At 38.2% G+C, this 18,492-nt stretch overlaps 1 protein-coding gene across 4 annotated transcripts in view; it reads left to right on the top strand.

The window, feature by feature from the left end:
* The window catches only part of LARP4B (La ribonucleoprotein 4B), a 56,752-nt gene that overhangs the window by 22,498 nt on the left and 15,762 nt on the right, over positions 1 to 18,492 (top strand). For 3 of the 4 annotated variants that reach the window (XM_062568863.1, XM_062568862.1, XM_062568864.1), the window contains exons 1-9: positions 5,424 to 6,351; positions 8,182 to 8,329; positions 8,585 to 8,746; positions 12,723 to 12,804; positions 13,750 to 13,886; positions 14,437 to 14,540; positions 16,363 to 16,473; positions 16,959 to 17,012; positions 17,389 to 17,598. In XM_062568863.1, coding sequence (XP_062424847.1) covers positions 5,551 to 6,351; positions 8,182 to 8,329; positions 8,585 to 8,746; positions 12,723 to 12,804; positions 13,750 to 13,886; positions 14,437 to 14,540; positions 16,363 to 16,473; positions 16,959 to 17,012; positions 17,389 to 17,598 — 1,809 coding nt within the window. In that variant the 5' untranslated portion in view covers positions 5,424 to 5,550. Of the gene's footprint in view, positions 1 to 5,423; positions 6,352 to 8,181; positions 8,330 to 8,584; positions 8,747 to 12,722; positions 12,805 to 13,749; positions 13,887 to 14,436; positions 14,541 to 16,362; positions 16,474 to 16,958; positions 17,013 to 17,388; positions 17,599 to 18,492 lie in introns of those variants that run through there. The other variant, XM_062568865.1, reaches the window with a different exon arrangement.

The raw sequence follows: 18,492 nt of genomic DNA, 5'->3' as shown, positions 1-18,492 counted from the left end.
AATTCTTTTGCAGCCTGTTCAGGAATGATCCTGACAGAGAAATCAAAGAGCATTGAGGAAACTAAGTTTGCTAGTTTAACATAGGACGCTGTGCAATAGTTTTGTGAAAATTAAGTGTAGCCTATAATCCTTAGATCACTTAACAGAATCGCAGAATGGTTGAGATTGGAAGGGACCAACATTTATAAGAAAATACATAGGATAAACCCGTAGTTGTTTGCAAGATTAATGGGCACATGTATAGAAATGAAAGTGGATTTGCAGGTATACTGTTAATAAGCATGTTGGCTTCTGGCCTCCTGCTCTAGTTGTGTACAGGTTATAGGACTTAGTAAAAATAAATTTTTGAAGACTTCATAGTGTTACTTCAGAATGGTTTTGTTGCATGGAGAGGGAAAGCCTATTTAATTTTTGAGTATATGGGAAGCTTTTCATCCAAAAGCCTAAATACAGGCCCCCCTCCTCTTCAGCTGATTTAATCTCTGAAATGACAGAGCACAGTGTTACTCAAAGTGCTTCTCAAGTCATGTGGAGGTGTTTAGCTTAAACAGCAGGCTTTTAATTTTGGAGTTTTGGAAGTTCAACAATCAGCCTCAGGTGATACAACAATAGTGTGGGCATTTTCTACTTAAGTTTTTGGGTTTTTTTATGGTGATCCCTCTGTGAACAGTGATGAAGAATGGCTTAAATGTTCACTATAGGTGACTAAAAACAGAAATTATCCTTAGAACACTTGGATAAAACCAAAGGAACAGGCACAAAATGCGCCTTTGTGCATAAAGAGGAGAGTAGGGGAAAACTGCAAGGCACAACTGCTCGACTGAGCTGTTTCACCCATTTTCTCCTGGTTGGTTGATAGCAGAATTGCTTGTTGGAGCACTGGAGGAGTGGACTTTGCCCTGGTCTGTCCTCTTAAAGGCACTTTGTTCCTCTATAGAAAGCTTTTCTCTCTGCATGTAGTTAATAATAGTTAAATCACAGGGAGAAAGATCTCACTGTTTACCTGATGAGTTACAAACTCTGCAAGTATTGATGTGACTCTATGCTGACATTAAAACAATTACATTTGTTTGCTTATGGCATTTCTTCAGGGAAAAAAATATTATAAACAGCCTCCCTCCCTCTTTCCATGTACTTCGTTCCAGGGAAAGCTAAAGGAAGGAGTGACTTGGCATAGTTTTAAGTCTGAATCAAGCTAGATACAGGCGTGTTGAATAACTTTGTCCCAAGAGAGAAATAAAAAAAAAATGCAGCAGATGGCAGCAATGATGCATCAGACTTCCTATCCTTAAGAACAATATATCTGCAGGGACTTGTGATGCTTCACATATTAGATAACCTGGGGGGCAGGGTAGTCTTCCTCTTTTGTTACTCTGCAATTTCAAAGCAGGCTTGCCGAGGAGGGGGTGTATTCCCCAGCCAATTCAACAACCTTTTTACTGGCCAGAGGATTAGTGCTGAGCAGAATTTTTCATCTGAAGCACAGGCCTTTCACATATGCAAGTCTGAATCCATCTGTGGCATTTAAATGTATACTAACCTGTGTTTAAGAATATGAAAGCACATCATCTTTTTTCATCTTTTTTTTGATTCATTAGTCCCATGAGCAGCATGCTAGCATACTAGTTTGGGAAGTCTGTAATGTGACTGCCATATTGTTACATTACAGGTGTAGTAATTTTTTGTTACATGTAGTGTTCATATACCAAATATAGAGCAAAATCAGTTAAGAAGAAACTGCATGAAATAAATATTCAAACACCTTGCAGAAGCTTCAGAAAAAGGAATAGAAACACTTCATACTTTGTAAAGAATAGATGATTTTAGATTGTCACCTTTGTGGGTGCTTTTTATGCCTGCAGCACACCTTAAGCATTGCTTCTCAGATTTGCCGAGAGATTCATCTCTAACCTATTTTATGCTGCTAATGTGCAAACTCTATTATTATTATTATTACTGCGGGAGTGCTTCACAGAATGACTGCAGTGCAGACTACCTGAAGGGAAACATTTGAGCTGCTAGAGTGCTTCTGTACTTGCTCGATAATAACTTGCAGTATACAAGCTAGTACTGTAACATTTGGAACAATTTGGGATAATAAAAACAGTTTTGTATTCTCTCAGGTCCTTCCACATGATTTTAATTGTGTGGTTCTGAAACTCGTTCAGTGCAGCATCACTCTTCTCCCTACCCCCTTCAATCTTCAGGTGCCAGCAGGGAAGAAAAGCTTGCTGCTTTTTCTGCTTTTTGGGGGGTTCATTACTCTAAACAGTAGATGTAATTCTTCTAAATATTAAAGAATCAAATATGCTGAGAAGATGCATTGTTGTCATGAGGTTAGAAGGTCTGTTCAAGTACAGCAAAGAAAACATATTGTTGGTAGACTTTATTCACGTTATTTGTTAAATCTCCTACATCGGAGGCTTTCTGACACAGAATACACGGTTTTTTTTGAGATAAAGTATAATTAATCCTGCCACAGTACCAGAAAATAGCTGTATGATTTTTGTGAAGCCCTGAGGCCTCACTGAGGGTTTATTTTTTTTAATGCAGATAACGATTTAAAAAAAGGCTTGGAACAGAATTAGCTTCTGATAACATACAATGACTGTTTAATGGAATACATGAGGTCTTATCTATCTTTAGGCTTTTTTTCCTAAAGGAGCAAACTCGATGTAGGTTCAGCTATGGGGGGAGGGAGAAGAAGGAAAAGGTATAAAACTTGTTTGATCAAATAGATTCCACTAATTTTGTCTTCAAAACAGATTTAAAAATGTGAAGCCAGATCCTTGTATGGTTGAATATGTAAAATTTAAAAGAAAATAGCTTTATGGCACACATGCATATTTAAATATTTTAATGGTTTAGATGAAGTAAACTTCAGGAAACCAAATAATGAAAGTTCAGGAGACTTGCTAATACTTGTAAATGGTCTGTAATCTCATTAGGAAAATTACTTGGCTTGAATGTTGCAGTACATATGATAAAATATTAAAACATTGCTGAGCAACTGGGATTTGGACTTTGAGTGGCAATGACATGTGAACCTTCTGCATGGTTTTAATGTGCTATTTTTGGCGGCTGGGTGTTGGCTTGTCTTTTCAGTAGCAGTAGAAAGTTAGTTTAGTGTATAGAGGAAGGTGATTTGCAATGAGAAGACTCTGATACAACTTGCTAATCATGGGCTGCTGCTTCAGTAAAGAACTGAACACCACAAATGAGGAGAAAACTGGCTTGTTACAAAAATCTGTGGAAGACGAAGCACCGGAGTCAAGGATAAGTAAAACTTTATCTTTGATTTTAGGAACCGTGGAAAGCAAGGATCTGCATACGGTGGGAAGGACTGTTAATGGGGCAGCTGCATTAGTCAGTGCTGAGTGTGTTCATACTGACAATTGCATGGCATCAAATTCTAAATTTGGGTCCTGGGATAGGAAAGCAAGATACCCTTCATACAAAAGTGTGGATAATACTCCCTGTGAAAGTGTCTCTAGGAGAATGTATGACAGACCTTTCAGCTTTTTTAACTCCTTTAGTCACCTCCTGAAGGTCTCTGGTACACATGACAATCTGCAGAAAAGTGAAGGAAAGAGAGATAAGTTTATTAACAAATTTTTATTACCTAAAAATTCTAATGCTCAGCATATGAACAATACAGAAAATGTTAACAGTTATATTAATGAAAATATAGTTGGAAAACATTGCTCATCTCATCTTATTTCTACTTCACCCGTACCAGAGATCCTAGACAAAGGCTTACGGGAAATTTCCTTAAATAGGAGTTTTCTGGAGGATTATCGAATTACATGCAACCATCTAAGACAGAATGAAACAGTAGTAAACAGTGAAGACAATAGGAGTGACAGCCTTCCAAAATTTTCAAGTGCACATAGACAGACAATTCCAGCATTTTCCTATCTTGATGTAGACAACGGAAAACATGTAAAAGATTGGGAGTTTTACAGTATTTGTGTTGTAGATGCTGAAGATCTGAAAGTGGATGAAGAGGTACTAGCTACTGTGCATGAAGAGATTACAGCAGACATAGATAATTCAGCTGTTACTGATGAAGGAATGTGCAGCGTGGCATGGTCCGTAGGCACTGAGAAGGAATTTTCAATGCAACAATCAGCACAAGTGGAAGCTGAGTTTAATTCACAGAAAGAACTGTGCCTGGATAAAAAGGAGGAAAGGTCAAACATGCAGAAAAAAGAAACAAATGAATATTGTAGTATGAACATCCAGTTGTCTTATGATAACTTACTGGCTAGCAGCTGTCAAGGACATAGGTTAAATACTGAGACTGTAGCAACAGATGGCTTAAAAGTGAAAGTATGTAATGAACAGGTCCCAGAGAATAGACAGAAGGAACTAGATACAGTAGGTAATGGTGTCAGTTGGAATGAATCCCTTAATAGAAACTGTGATGCTGTAAAACTTGTGGATGCTACTAGAGATGACCAAGACACTAAATGGGTGGTAGAGAATACAAGGAGTAACTTAAAATTATCATTAGAGCTGCATGAAACAGACAGAGATTCCTTTTTGATGAGTCAAAATGTAGAAAAACTTGAAGAAGACTATCTCCTAAAACCAGAAAGTAAGCAAAACTCTAATGTGGAAATGAGACCATTTCACAGTACTCATTGTGATAGCCAGAAGTTTGCATCTGATTTCTGTGAATGTAACGGTGTGTTGGAAGAATTCTTGAACTGTGGAGAGAAACACAAAAGTACAATTCTGCATAGTACTGAAGCTTCAAATGTGACTGAAGTGCAGGGAAACTTGAAGAGTTCTGATTTTCAAACTCAGATTAAGAGTTGCACTGAAAACAAGACATCATCTAAAGCTCCAAGCCATAATAGCATGGAGGAAGATGTCTGTCTGAGTATTGTTCAGCAAACAGGCAGCATGCTTGAGGAAGCTGGTAGCTCGAGCAAAACTCTATCTCAAGTAAGTGATGGCCTTTTGACATCTTGTGAACTACGTAACAGAAGCACAGAGGAAATATTTCTAAAGAAAAATAGCCTAGAATTTCAGATTTCTCAAGAGGCATCTGAAAATAAAGTATGCAACTACTCAAACTTAGTTAACAAAAGCAATATTTTATCTGTGTCTTTAGAACATGAAGATATGAATAAAATAGACTTGAATGGACAGGATAAACAGCAAGATGTGTGTTCCTTCCGTGCAGTGGAAAGCCAATGGAATGCTGGGCCTGACCCTCCTAGAATAATTGGGAGTGTAGTAGAATCTATAAAACAGACAGAATGTGAAGTTTACTCAGATGAGACAATTAATGACAAAGCAGAAAACATTAAACAGAATTCTGATACTAATGTTGCTTATCATGACAAAAGTGCCTTAAACTGCAATAAAGGCTTACCTCACGATGAAAATTCCTACTCTAAAAATCATGATGATCATAATCTTTCCTATAAAGTTCACAATTATTTACCTACGTCATGTCAAAAATCATATTCTCGTGTATATCATAAAGTAGTAGAAAAGCCTGAGTTAAATAACCGTGCCAATCCAGAGCCAGAATTAATGTATACTCTGGTTTCTACTGAGTTTTTTACTGAAGAACATTCAGAAGTTCATGAAAATGCTGCATGTGAGCTAAAGCAATGTAATCTTCAGAGTGATGAAGTGAAACTCTCTGACAGTATTGACTCAAAGGAGGAAAATCTCACCGTTTTTAGCATGTCAGCTGGCAATGGAGAAACTTCAACTTGTGGGGATTTGGAGGAGTTAGAAACAAAGACTATTGAAGTGAAAAATAGCAGTTACATATTAAATGCTCAAATGAATGACTTGACCACAAGTTGTGAACAAATGCAGTCAGATCATAAGATTTTCTCAGACAAAGAGCTCATTTGTATTGACCCAAAACAGGTAGACAAATATGCTGCTACTCCTTCATATGAGATACCCAGTGCCTCTTCTGGTGCTGCAGAATTTCAGCAAGGCAGTGAGAGATGTATATTAGAGCCGATGGAAGACGTTTTGAGTGACCAAGAACATTGCTATAAACTGGACAGACAAAATTTCCATGCTGAAGTAGAGTCACAGTTCATACCTCTTCAGACTGACAATGCTGACTTCACAAATCAGCTACTTTCTGACACCATAATTACTGGTAATGGTGAATATCTGATGGGTTTTTTATGGAATAATGCCATTTCTAACAATACTGTGAAGAATGACAGACTATATATAGCTAATGAAAACTTTGAGAGTCAACCTGAAGATTTAACATGTGCTTCATATGCAGTGGGAAGATATCCTTATCAACTGCTGGTAACAAAAAATGTTGATATTTGGGAATGGCAAGATAAAGATGAATTTGTAAGTATTTTATGAATGTGATTTGATGATAAAGGTTGAAACTAAGTCATTTAAACCTTAGTTTCACCAAATAGTTATGAATATTTCACGTGTTACTATGTCCTGAAGCTGACCAGTATCTATCTTTTTCTTTGCAAAACTAAATGCTATACACGCATGTAGCAGTTCAAAATGCTACTAAATAGTGATTTCCCCCTGCCCCCCACCTCCTTTTGATTCTGTATATCTTACCTGGAAGTTTAAATGTTGGCAAAGTTCCCAAACTGCAAGTTCTCAATTCTATATGAACTTGAGACAAATACTTCAGTATGTGTTAGGGAAACTTCATGTAGGCCATTAATAGTGCTCTGCACCTTCATATAGGAAGAACTGTTTGTGATTTCCTGAAGTCTTAAGTTCTTGCCTGGTAGCAATCTCGGTACCTTTTACTTACTGCTGGAGAGCTGCTTCTGAAGGGCTATAGAAACAAATGGCTGCAGGAGGAGCAGGGGGAATGAGCTGCACTAGGCCTTGGCTAGCTGGACAGGTTAGCAGCCAACCCAGCCTGTGGTGGTGGCTCTCCTTCCCTTGCTGCTGAGCAGAGCTGGTGTGTAGCAGCACCGTGTTTCCCTGTGCCTATCGCCTGATGGCGGCTGCTCTGACCTTGCCCTGCAGTTGCAGTGCCGGCAGTGTATCCTACTAGAGGCCAAGCCCTTTATCCCTAGGGGAACTTCTTGTAGTAGAAATGGAAACTAAAACTTGACATTAGTGAAACCTTACCGTTCCAGTGGCTGTGTTAAACGTATCAATCTTTCCTCTGTTGTTTGGGTGTGTTTAAGTTGAGATTTTTTACATCTCTTTACCTTCTGGCTTTGTTTGCTGTGCTCTGGAATAATGACAATATCTGAGTGCAAATGTTTTGGAATAATCTAAATTTCATGGAGTACAGAAATGCATATCTTGCTCTGTAATGTTCTTAACATCCTTACATTTGCAAAACAAATCTTAGTAAGTTTTAAGTAGTGTATGATATCATGAACAATGCCCTTCCTCAGTACGATACTCTTATTAAAACACATCAACATATTATGAGGATGAAATAACATTTTGCTTGAATAGTAGTGAAATGAGACAAAACTGTCTTATGCCTTTCAGAAGCACTGTAGATGTTGGCACTGCGGAGTAATCTCTCTGAAATGCAAATGTAATTTATATAATGGTTATATATAACCTTTGAATATAACCATTTCCAATCCAGGAAATAAGGTGATTTTACTGGAGCTAGTAGTTCATTCCTTTTGCCTTGCTTAAGGAAGACCTAACCTAAATTCTTATTAATACTTCGTTCTTCTCTTGAAGTAATTATAGTTGTCATATGCCTTTCATTGCTTTCAGTTTTCTCATAATACTTCCTTAAAACTCTTACATGTTTACGTGGGTCCAAAAAATGCTTTGTGTTTGTTTTTTCCTAGGTTTTTTGCCTTTTTCACAGGAATAGAGCAATAACAACATTATCAACATTGAATTAGCATGTATATTAGAGAGCTGCCTAAAGTCTACAGCAAATACAGATTGGCAGTCTCTCAGAAGTTAAGCATGGAATGTTTGTTGGAGTTTGAGCTGCTTGGCTAACCTTTTCTGGTGGTTTTTAACCAGAGAAATGTATGCTATGCTGCACAATTGAGTCATTTTTGTACCTGAGGTTACTATTGGATCAGAATTCAGCCAATGTGTGCAGATGTGATGAAACTTGACAACACCATATTGAATTGTATACCCGTGTATATATATATATACACGTGCTGTGCATCCATAAAATACATAATCAAAAAAAAATTTTTCCTTTTGTAGGAGTCAGCCAAGGTTTCTGAATTAAATCCTAATGCAAAGGTGTGGGGAAATCATATGTTACACTTGGAAGCAGGTGGTGCCACTGATGGCAGTGTGAACAAAACGTGGGAACAAATACCTGACCAGCCTCCAGATTCGTGTAAAGAAGGTATGAATAACAATTTCTAGCTATTACTCAAGCACAAGGTAAAATTCAGTGGAGAACTTTATCAGTTTTAATTTCCTGTTTAAAAAACGAGTACAAGTATTTAAGAAACTTGTAGGAGTTGTTCTGGGTTGTTCCTGTGTTTTGGAGTGTGTGTGTTTCTTTTTTTTTCCAGATTTAATTCAAAGTGCATGTGTTACTGTGATTGGAAGGGTCATTTTCTGAGCGTGTCTGTAACCTCTGTCATCTTTACTGCAGGACTGGATGCCAATGGTGATGGTGACAAAAAGCATCAGAATGCAGTGCTGACAGAACTGCAAGAGCCATCACCAGCTGTTTTGGTGTCAGACCACACAGATATGAATCCTTTGGCTCTTGATCATTCTGAGTATGAGTCTATGCATGAAACCACCCAGACAGGTAAGAAAGAGCTGATATTTCTTTGGACTTGGTTCAAAAAATAAATAAATGGAAGTTCATTGTTCTACTTGCATTAAAAAAAAAGTCAGACTTTATTGTTCAATATATGCATTCTGTATACAAACCTCACAAGAAACTGTCCCTTTTGTTCTCAGACTTAGGTAGAGACTGGTTTCTGAATAAGCCTGTTTGAATATAAGGCTTATGAGGTACTGTACAGAATCACTCATAACCTGTAGTAGTGTCCTCTGAAATGTTTTTCTGAATGCAAGTCTTTAAGGGTAGCTTAACATTTAGATATCTACATGTCAGCACTGGATGTTTCTAGCTGGGTCAGACATGGAGATGAGATTCATCTTCCTGTTCTCTTTCACAGGTAACAGGTATTAATATGATGAATAAAATTTTCAGTATCTTTAAAAAACAGTCAAGCACTTATAATACTAAATAAAAGCAACAAATTAGTATAATCTCTTTGCATTCTTTTTTTTACTGAACCTTTTTGTGAATTTTTCAGTGCAACTGTTAGTAGTTGTAGTCTCTACCAGGTGGCATGTTCTAAGAAACTTCTGAAAACTGGCAGTGAGATTAAGCCATGCTTACATGTGATGGCTGAATGGACAGGTCTCCAAGATACATATCAGAATTACTGTTTGAACTGTGAAGGGGGAATGGGAAGGTGAGGGAAATGTGCTAGGTGTTCCTACATTGAGGTTCATAATGGGGGAGAGAGTCTGTTCTTTCTTGATTGTGCATAGCTGATTATAACATGTTTAAAATGGCAAGCATAACATCCATACCAGTTGGTAATCAAGGGAACTAAAATCAGACACTGTTGTGGCACCATCCTTTCTTGTGTTCAAAACTGAAAGTCCCTTTTGACACTTCTATTTAAGGTACTATTGGGGAATATTAAATAATAACTAATTGGCAAATAGTAAATAGCATTAATGGTGCCTAGCACTCTAAAAGAGAATATCATTCCTAAGTTTAGTGTTAGAACTTCTTAGCATATCCTTTACTTACCCCAAATGGTTAATTTTTAAGAAAAACTGAAGTAGCTGTGTAAAACAGCTGAACAGCATGTCAGATCTTTTTTGCTTGGTAAGTAGTGACATAGGTAGTACTTCCAACTCTGAAATCAGATTTTCAGGTGTGGTGGGTTATTTTTGTTTGATTGTTTTTTATATTACATAAAAAAGCATATAATTCTGGTCCTATCATACAATAATTTCAAGCTCTGAAAAAGAAAGAGGGGATGGGGTCAGAGTATATACTTGTTTCTCAGGTGTTGGCATTATCTACTTCAGAATAAAACATTTGAAGGAAAAAACTGGGAGGAGATTAGAAGTTACTTTAGGAAGAAGAAAGGTTAAGGAAGAGAGCTGAAGAAAAGGATGGAAGTCACTGAAGAAGAGAAGGGTGTACTGGGTAATAAATAAATGGTGTGATTTTTTTTTTCCGATTTAATTGTATGTAACGTATTAGTAAACATTTTATGAATCTAAGGCCCAGTTGGAATTGAGTATTGCAAGGGATGTTAAGGACAACAGGAAGGGCTTCTTCAAATACATCAGAAGCAAGAGGAGGACTAGGGAAAATGTTGGAGGGGCCCTGGTGACAAAGGATACAGAGAAGGCTGAAGCAAAGAAGGCATTCAGTAATTCTGTCTTCACTGCTAAGGGCAGCCCTCAGGAATCCTGGAGCCTGGAGGTAAGGGAGAAGAAAGTCGGGAGAAAGGAAGACTTTCCTTTGGTTGAGGAGGATAGGATTAGGGACCTTCTGGGCAGGCTAGACATCCACAGATCCATGGGCGCAGATGGGATGCACCCACAGGTACGGAGGGAGCTGGCGGATGTTGTTGCCAGGCTGCTCTCCATCATCTTTGAGAGGTCCTGGAGAACTGGAGAGGTGCCTGAGGACTGGAAGAAAGCCAATGTCACTCCTGTCTTCAAGAAGAGCAAGAAGGAGGACCCAGGCAACTATAGACCAGTCAGCCTCACCTCCATCCCTGGAAAGGTGGTGGAACAGCTCATTCTGGATGTCATCCTCCAGGCATATGGAGGAGAAGAAGGTGGTCAGGAGTAGCCAGCATGGATTCACCAAGGGGAAAACCTGCTTAACCAACCTGATAGTCTTCTCTGATGGAATGACTGGCTGGGTAGATGAGGGGAGAGCAAGGCTTTTGACACTGTCTCCCATAACATCCTCCTAGAGAAGCTCAGGAAGTGTGGGTTAGACGAGTGGACAGCGAGGTGGATTGAGAACTGGCTGAAAGGCAGAGCTCAGAGGGTGATCATCAGTGGTGTGGAGTCTAGTTGGAGGCCTGTGGCTAGTGGCGTCCCTCAGGGCTCAGTACTGGGTCCCATCCTGTTCAACTTCTTCATCAGTGACCTGGATGAGGGGACAGAGTGCCTCAGCAAGTTTGCTTATGATATCAAGCTGAGAGGAGTGGCTGACACACCTGAGGTCTGTGCTGCCATTCAGAGAGACCTGGATGGGCTGGAGAGCTGGGTGAAGAGAGACCTCATGAGGTTCAACAAGGGCAAGTGTAAAGTCCTGCACCTAGGGAAAACTAACCCTAGGCACCAGTACAAGCTGGGGCCTGACCTTCTGGAAAGCATCTCTGCAGAGAAGGACCAGGGAGTGCTGGTGGATGACAAGCTGACCATGAGCCAGCAAAGTGCCCTGGTGGCCAATAAAGCCAATGGTATCCTGGGGTGCATTAGGAAGACTGTTGCCAGCAGGTTGAGGGAGGTGATCCTGAGTAGAGGGTCCCTCTACTCAGCCCTGGTGAGGCCTCATCTCGAGTACTGTGTCCAGTTCTGGGCTCCCCAGCACAAGAGAGACATGGAGCTACTGGAGAGAGTCCAGCGGAGGGCTACAAAGATGATCAGAGGGCTGGAGCACCTGCCCTATGAGGAACGGCTGCAAGAGCTGGCCCTCTTCAGCCTGGGGAAGAGAAGACTGAGGAGGGATCTTATCAATGTGTAGAAGTACCTGAAGGGAGGGTGTCAAGGGGACAGGGACAAACTCTTCTCAGTTGTCCCATGTGACAGGACAAGAGGCAATGGGCAGAAATTGAAGCACAGGAAGTTCGCCTGACTGTGAAGGGGAATTTCTTCCCTGGGAGAGTGACGGAGCACTGGAGCAGGTTGCCCAGAGAGGTTGTGGAGTCTTCTTCTCTGGAGATCTTCAAGGCCTGCCTGGATGCAACCCTGTCTAACATGCTCTAGGTGACCCTGCTGAGTAGGGGAGTTGGCCTAGATGATCTCCAGAGGTCCCTTCCAACCTTACTTAATCTATGAAAGCAACAGTGAGCTACTTTGAATGGCTCTTCCACTGAGGACATGAGGAGCTTTCATACCAGTCTTACTGTAGTATAGGCCTTGTTTGCTTTAGTTTAGATCTGATGTAATTAGTATTTTCTATGCAGCAATCTTGAAACCTTCATATAAGAACTCGAGGGTTTTTTCATTTAATGCCAGATACTGTTAGTTAATCAGATATCTGTGGATATTTCATAAATACAGTACCTTTTTTGAAACTGTATCTTCTTAGCTTGTTTGGAGCAAGGTCAGAAATATGAATGGATACATCCCTCCATTGCATTGCCTGCTTGCTGTATTTATGGGTTTAGTCAGGTGGGTAATTAGGTAGTTTCCTAAGAGTCAGAGACAAATACTGGACTGATTTAGTTCATATAGGTGCTTTGGGATGTGTTTGTAGCTGTTCTTCTAAAGTTACTTCAACTGTTTGTATTTAGGGAGTAAGAGTTTAGAAGTGATCTTAGACATAGCTTTTCTTAATCTTTCCTGTCTTAAGTGCTATTTTGCCGGTTTGGTAGGTGCTGAACTAATATACAATGGATGTTTATTGAACTTGAAAGCCTATTACTGAATAAACAGGTAGTTATTAACGTATCTAATGTGTAATATAGCAGAACTAAATTTCAAACTTGTTTTTTATTAAATAGGTGGAACTGAACAGTTGCAGCCAGAAGGTCAGGAAGATCTACGGGAGTTACTTAAAAAAACACTGGAATTCTGCTTATCTAGGTATGTAATGTAGCACATAAAGAATACAGGAAAATGTAGGTAGCTAAGATAACTAACAAGGTCCTGTACCCTAACTTGGGTAAATGTTAATATTTTTTACATCAATCCTTTAAAAATAAGTGAGTGCAAAGGATTAAATTCTGGGGAAAGTTGCATGAACATTCCAGAACATGGCAGTCGTGTACCTCCCATAGTTCATTTTGAACATTTGGGCCTAAAACATAATAAATGCATTGTTTTGCAGTTAAAATACAGCTGATCTGTAACTGCAGATGTCTGTTACTGTTTTTTGCAAGTTAAAACTGATTACGTCAAGCCATTTGAAAATCTTGGTTTAAGCTGATCTTTCTAAATTTACACTGAAACAAACAAGGATTTTATGCTTGTACAAAAATCCTTGTGCATACAAATGTAGATTACTAAGTTAGGGATCAGTAAAACAAAGGATTTTGAATAATACATATTCCAATTTAGAATGATGCAAGCTTATCAAAACAGTCTATATGTACTTATGATATTTTTTCCTGACATAAGTAAGTAAAAATAAACACATAATATTGGTAACTACTAAGAACAATTCCTAATCCTTATCCTCCTGCATCACCAATTACGATCAGTGGTCTTTTGAAGTGTCAGACTGTTAACAATATTACATGTTTGTGAGGACAGTGTACTGCCTTAACACGAAGATAGATGCAAGTTACATTTCATGGGAGGTGAGGGGAGGTGAAGGAAAGAAAGAAAACAGTCACTTTCATGGTTTCTAGGAAGTGAGACAGCTGAATTTGGTAAGTGAATGGGCTGGGGAACTGGTGAAAACTCAAATAGTAATCCTTACATTAGGAATTTGCTTTCTACTATGTGATACAGAATTTTTATCTTAGCTTTTCCCAGTCTTTAATAAACTTAGGGTTATGACATCATCCCCTTTTTTTCTCCCAACAGAGAAAATCTTGCCAGTGACATGTACCTTATATCACAGATGGACAGTGATCAGTATGTGCCAATAATGACAGTAGCAAACCTTGATCATGTCAAGAAACTCAGTACTGATATGGACTTGATTGTTGAAGTGCTGAGATGTAAGTAAAAATACCATATTTGGACAGAATTTTGGTTACTGCCGTAGGACTATTATATCAGAATTTTCAATGTCTGTTTTTTTATGTTCTGCAGTAAATTGCCATCTTCTTTCTTTAAAGCATTAAATAGTACAAGCAGCTTCTAGCTTAGACCATCACACTTACAGGACTATAGTTTTCATTTTATTTAAATCTTCATCTTTCATAAGAACTACTTCAATTTTGCAGTGTTGAGTACTGTTCTGCATAAATCAGAGTAATGTGAGTAATGAGAGTTTAAATTCTCAACGAGGCTACTGGACGTTGCCACTAAGGTAAGAATCAAGGAAGAATGAGACTCAATGAGTGACTTGGAAGGAAAAGTTAAGGAATTCCGATTTTCTAGACTGGAAAATCGGGAAAAGTGTGGAGGTTTTTGAGGAACATATTTGGTCAGCTGCATATTTGAAACAGCCCTCAGTCTTCTGCTTCTTGTTTCCTAATGTTAAAAGGATTAAAAATTTGGCAATTACTGATAGCTAAAACTGTAGACTTCTCTTTTCTCCTTTAGCGTTGCCTTTAGTCCAAGTGGATGAGAAGGGAGAAAAAGTTAGGCCAAATCAGAATCGCTGTATTGTGATTTTACGTGAAGTACCTGAATCTACCCCCATTGAAGTAAGTACTTAATAGTTCAGTAAATAATATTTTTCCTGTCAGTCTTGCCTTATAACATCTGTTTAGGTAATAAATATATTTGATAGGAGGACTGCAGTAAAACCTGTAGTTCTACGAAGGGCTGAAAAATTGACGTTGCTTTGTTTGGTAAAAGATACTGTAAGTAATTTCTTGGAATCTGGTTTATCTATATGCACTTAGCTTTTAGCTCCTTGGTTACATAGTGAGTGAAGATGAATATCCCTCATCTGGAATTGAAAAAGACATTGCTGCAGCTGGAAGCTTCTCAGGGTAAAGAACTTCAGGCCTTGTAAATATTTGCATAGTACTGAAGGTGAAGGTGTCAGTCAATAAGGGTCTCCACTGGCTTGCAGAATGAGCACGGAAGTGGAGGGCTTTGAGCTGAAGGTATTCAGTGCAACTCTGTGTAGCTGGAACAATGAGTGGTGGAAAGACTAGAAGAAAAATGACTGGGCCATAGGTTAAACTCTCTTGAAAAAGGAGGAGAAGGCAGAAATACCTGCTGCTGGATAGGTATTTTTCTTCCTTTTATTTTATTTTGTAGGGCAGAATAATAATTCTGTAAGAGTTGCTCTTCTTGGAAGTCTTCAAACAAAAATAAAAAATACCACTAAACTAAAACCTTACAGTAAAGAAAAGAAGTAAGTGGACTTAAATAGGTGCATGAAACTATGTCTTTAAAGGAATCAGAGGAGGGAAGGAACTAGATATACCAAGTACATTGCTTAAAAATATCAGCTGCTTTTAAAATTTCTGAATGAAATGTAGCCTTTCAAAGACTGATCAGCTTTTAATATAATAGATTGTTTTTCTTGCTGTTATCATTTTGTCAGGTTGGCTATATTAGCACTGGGTAGTCTCTCTTAAATGCTTAACAACAACAGAAAAATTCTGATAGGTCTTCGTTTTCAAAATAGGTGGTCTGAAGTGAGATGTTTAAACTTGCCAGAGTGGAAAATCTAGACTTAATTGATAGACTTAACGGGATGTGTTTTCTGGCTTAGCAGAAAATGTCAGGTGTTATTTTAACAGCCATGTTCAAACATACTGTAAGACCTCCCAAGTTGCTATGCTTCTTGATGCTGCTCACATCAACTCTAACAAAAAATAATAATATACAAGCTAACTAACACAAATATAAGTAAAGTCTGATGTGTTTTGCTGTAGGTATTAGCTTTGCTTATGGGGTAACATAAATCTTGCTCTTAATATCCTAATCTGTGGCCACTTGAACTGAAGTGCATCTCTAAGCTTCTACTAAAAAGGCAGGGCCCCCTATCCCTGCAGTACACTAGCACAGGTTTCTGTGGCCCTTGATCAAAAGTGGGTTTGGGGAGAGGGAAGAAATACTTTTTCCTGGCACAGTTTCCTAATCTATCATGCCTCATGGACAGAGGCGGCCTTGCAAGAGGGGAGAGCAGAGCAAGAAGTGGTTTAATGCAGTAGTGATGAGGAAGACGAACAGCTTTTTTCAGTGAAATCGTGCACTTAATACCAAATTTAAGTGTGTCCATACAGCCTAAATAGCTTTCAGCTCCCCTGTTCTAAAAGACGTAAGCAGCCTCTACCTGCTGTATGGTCTAGATAGGCTAACTATTGCTTTTAACTAACAGGGATCTTCATCTAACATTACTGCAGGTATTCTGAAAAGTTCTCAATTTCCCAGTTTTGTAAGCTGAAAAGTGCTTTTAATCTTTCTTACTCGGAATTCAATAATTATACACTTTAAATTGATGTTTTCTCTCCTTCTGTTTTTGTTCTCTCACTACATTTTCTTCTTTATTAAAACCCCTTTCCTTAGGAGGTAGAAGCACTCTTCAAAGGAGATAATTTGCCTAAGTTTATCAACTGTGAGTTTGCATATAATGACAATTGGTTTATCACATTTGAGTCGGAAGCTGATGCACAGCAGGTAACTGCTATATTTTTTCTGAGTTCCTTTAGAAAATAAGAAGGAAATAAGGGTGAATTGGGGGAAGATAAGTTGTATTCTTGCAAGCATGTAAAAATTAAGAACAGTAAAAAACCCTCTAAAACTCATAATGCCTGTAGCTAATCTAAAGTTATCAGTATTACTAAACTTAAAGTATTACCTTGTTTGTATATTCTGACTTCCTGACCAAAGCTATAATTTTAGGTATCAAAAATACTTGTATGTAGGATGATGCATTGAATTATGCTTCAATCTTGAGAAGTAAATTTCTGTTTTAATGCTGCTACTCATGCCATGAAAGCACTTCTGCAGTGATAATTTGAATCTTACCAAATGCAGATTAAATGAGTTTCTTCTCAGCATAGCATTAGCAGACACTTCAAGAATTAGGCTTAGCCTGTATAAACTTTAGTTTCCTTTGTTTAAATTATATTTGACAAATTTTACAATAACTTTTTTTAAAGGCTTACAGATATCTTAGAGAAGAAGTGAAAACTTTCCAAGGAAAACCAATTAAGGTAAATAGAGCTTTGTTTTTTGAGGGTGTATATATTTTGTTTTTTGTGGGGCTTGCTTGTTTTGTTTTCTAATGTAAATTAAGATGGTCTAGTCTCTGTAGCCATTTGACTTGGATCTGGGTTTTGAAATGTAGCACACACTACTAGACTTCTCTTGTTTTCTGCCTTTCTGACAATAACATATTGTTTTCCTCCTTTCTGGCAGTAACATATCCATCCTGGCAACAGGCTAAGAAAGAAGTGTTCAACTGTTCTTGCCTTCCTTGAAGGAGAGAGCAGTGGCTTGCAAGTGTACAGTGCTAGTTTGAGAGCTGCTAGTTTGAACCATGCTGGTCTAATTTGAAAGACTGCTATAATAATCTAATCTCCTTTGCAGGCAAGGATAAAAGCGAAGGCAATAGCTATAAACACATTTTTGCCAAAGAATGGATATAGACCTCTGGATATGAACCTCTACACGCAACAGCGTTATACAACATCTTTTTACTTACCTCCAGTATACAGTCCCCAACAGCAGTTTCCATTGTACAGCTTAATTGCCCCACAGACCTGGTCAGCTGCACATAGCTACCTTGACCCTTCATTGGTAAGTTTTTTTGATTATGAAACATTTGCGTTCCTCTCAAAGTTATTTTGAAGCCTTAAGGCCAAAGGTAAGAGGAATATATGTAAAGGCAAGTTAAGATATTGATTCTTCTTGAAAAGCAGTTTTTCAAAATTCTTCAATTGGAGTATGCAATTAATTATTTGAAAATAGCATCTGGTCTCAAATCAGAATGTGATTCTCAGTTGTTAGTCTTTTAGCTTTCGAGACAGGAGTTTCTTTAACTGAAGATTGGTTAGGACTTTGGTACTAGTTAAAAGCATATGTAGAGACTAGGTTTTCAGAGTGTATACAGGAATACTTGAAAATCAATTTGGTATGTACTGAATAAACTTAATAGAATCAGGCAAACATGGCTAATTTAGCATCTTGGTCTTCCAGCAGGAAAATAAGCTTTAACTTAACATGCTGGTTTATCCTGTTTGGTATATTCTTAAATATTGTCTGTATTGCTTTTTTCAGCAATTAAAACTAAAACTATTTCAAATAACTTTAAACAGTTTATGCTTAAATTAAGAAATTTTTAAAAATTAAGGAATTTAAAAGGCTATTGTTAAGCCTTAGCTAGGCTGATAAGATGGCAGCATTGAGTCCTTTTGTACTATCTGGTTGTAGTTGAAGATGCTATCTCATCTGGGACATCCTCTGCAACCCGCAATGCTTCTATCTTCTCCATTGTGACAGTTGCGTCAAAATTACCCCCTTTTATTCTTCATTTGTCAGCCCACAAAATCTAAGGTGACTATAGTTCCCTGTAATGACTGGGGAGAGTAAGGTTGTCCTATATGAAAGCCTTTTCTTGCCTTCAGAAATGTGTCTTTACTTGTGGCTAGTAGGAATTAGGGTAGCAGCGCTCAAAATCAAAAGCTTTTTAGA

This window comes from Rhea pennata, chromosome 2, assembly GCF_028389875.1.
Source record: "Rhea pennata isolate bPtePen1 chromosome 2, bPtePen1.pri, whole genome shotgun sequence".
NCBI lineage: Eukaryota > Metazoa > Chordata > Aves > Rheiformes > Rheidae > Rhea > Rhea pennata.
This window is presented reverse-complemented; position numbering and strand designations above follow the sequence as displayed.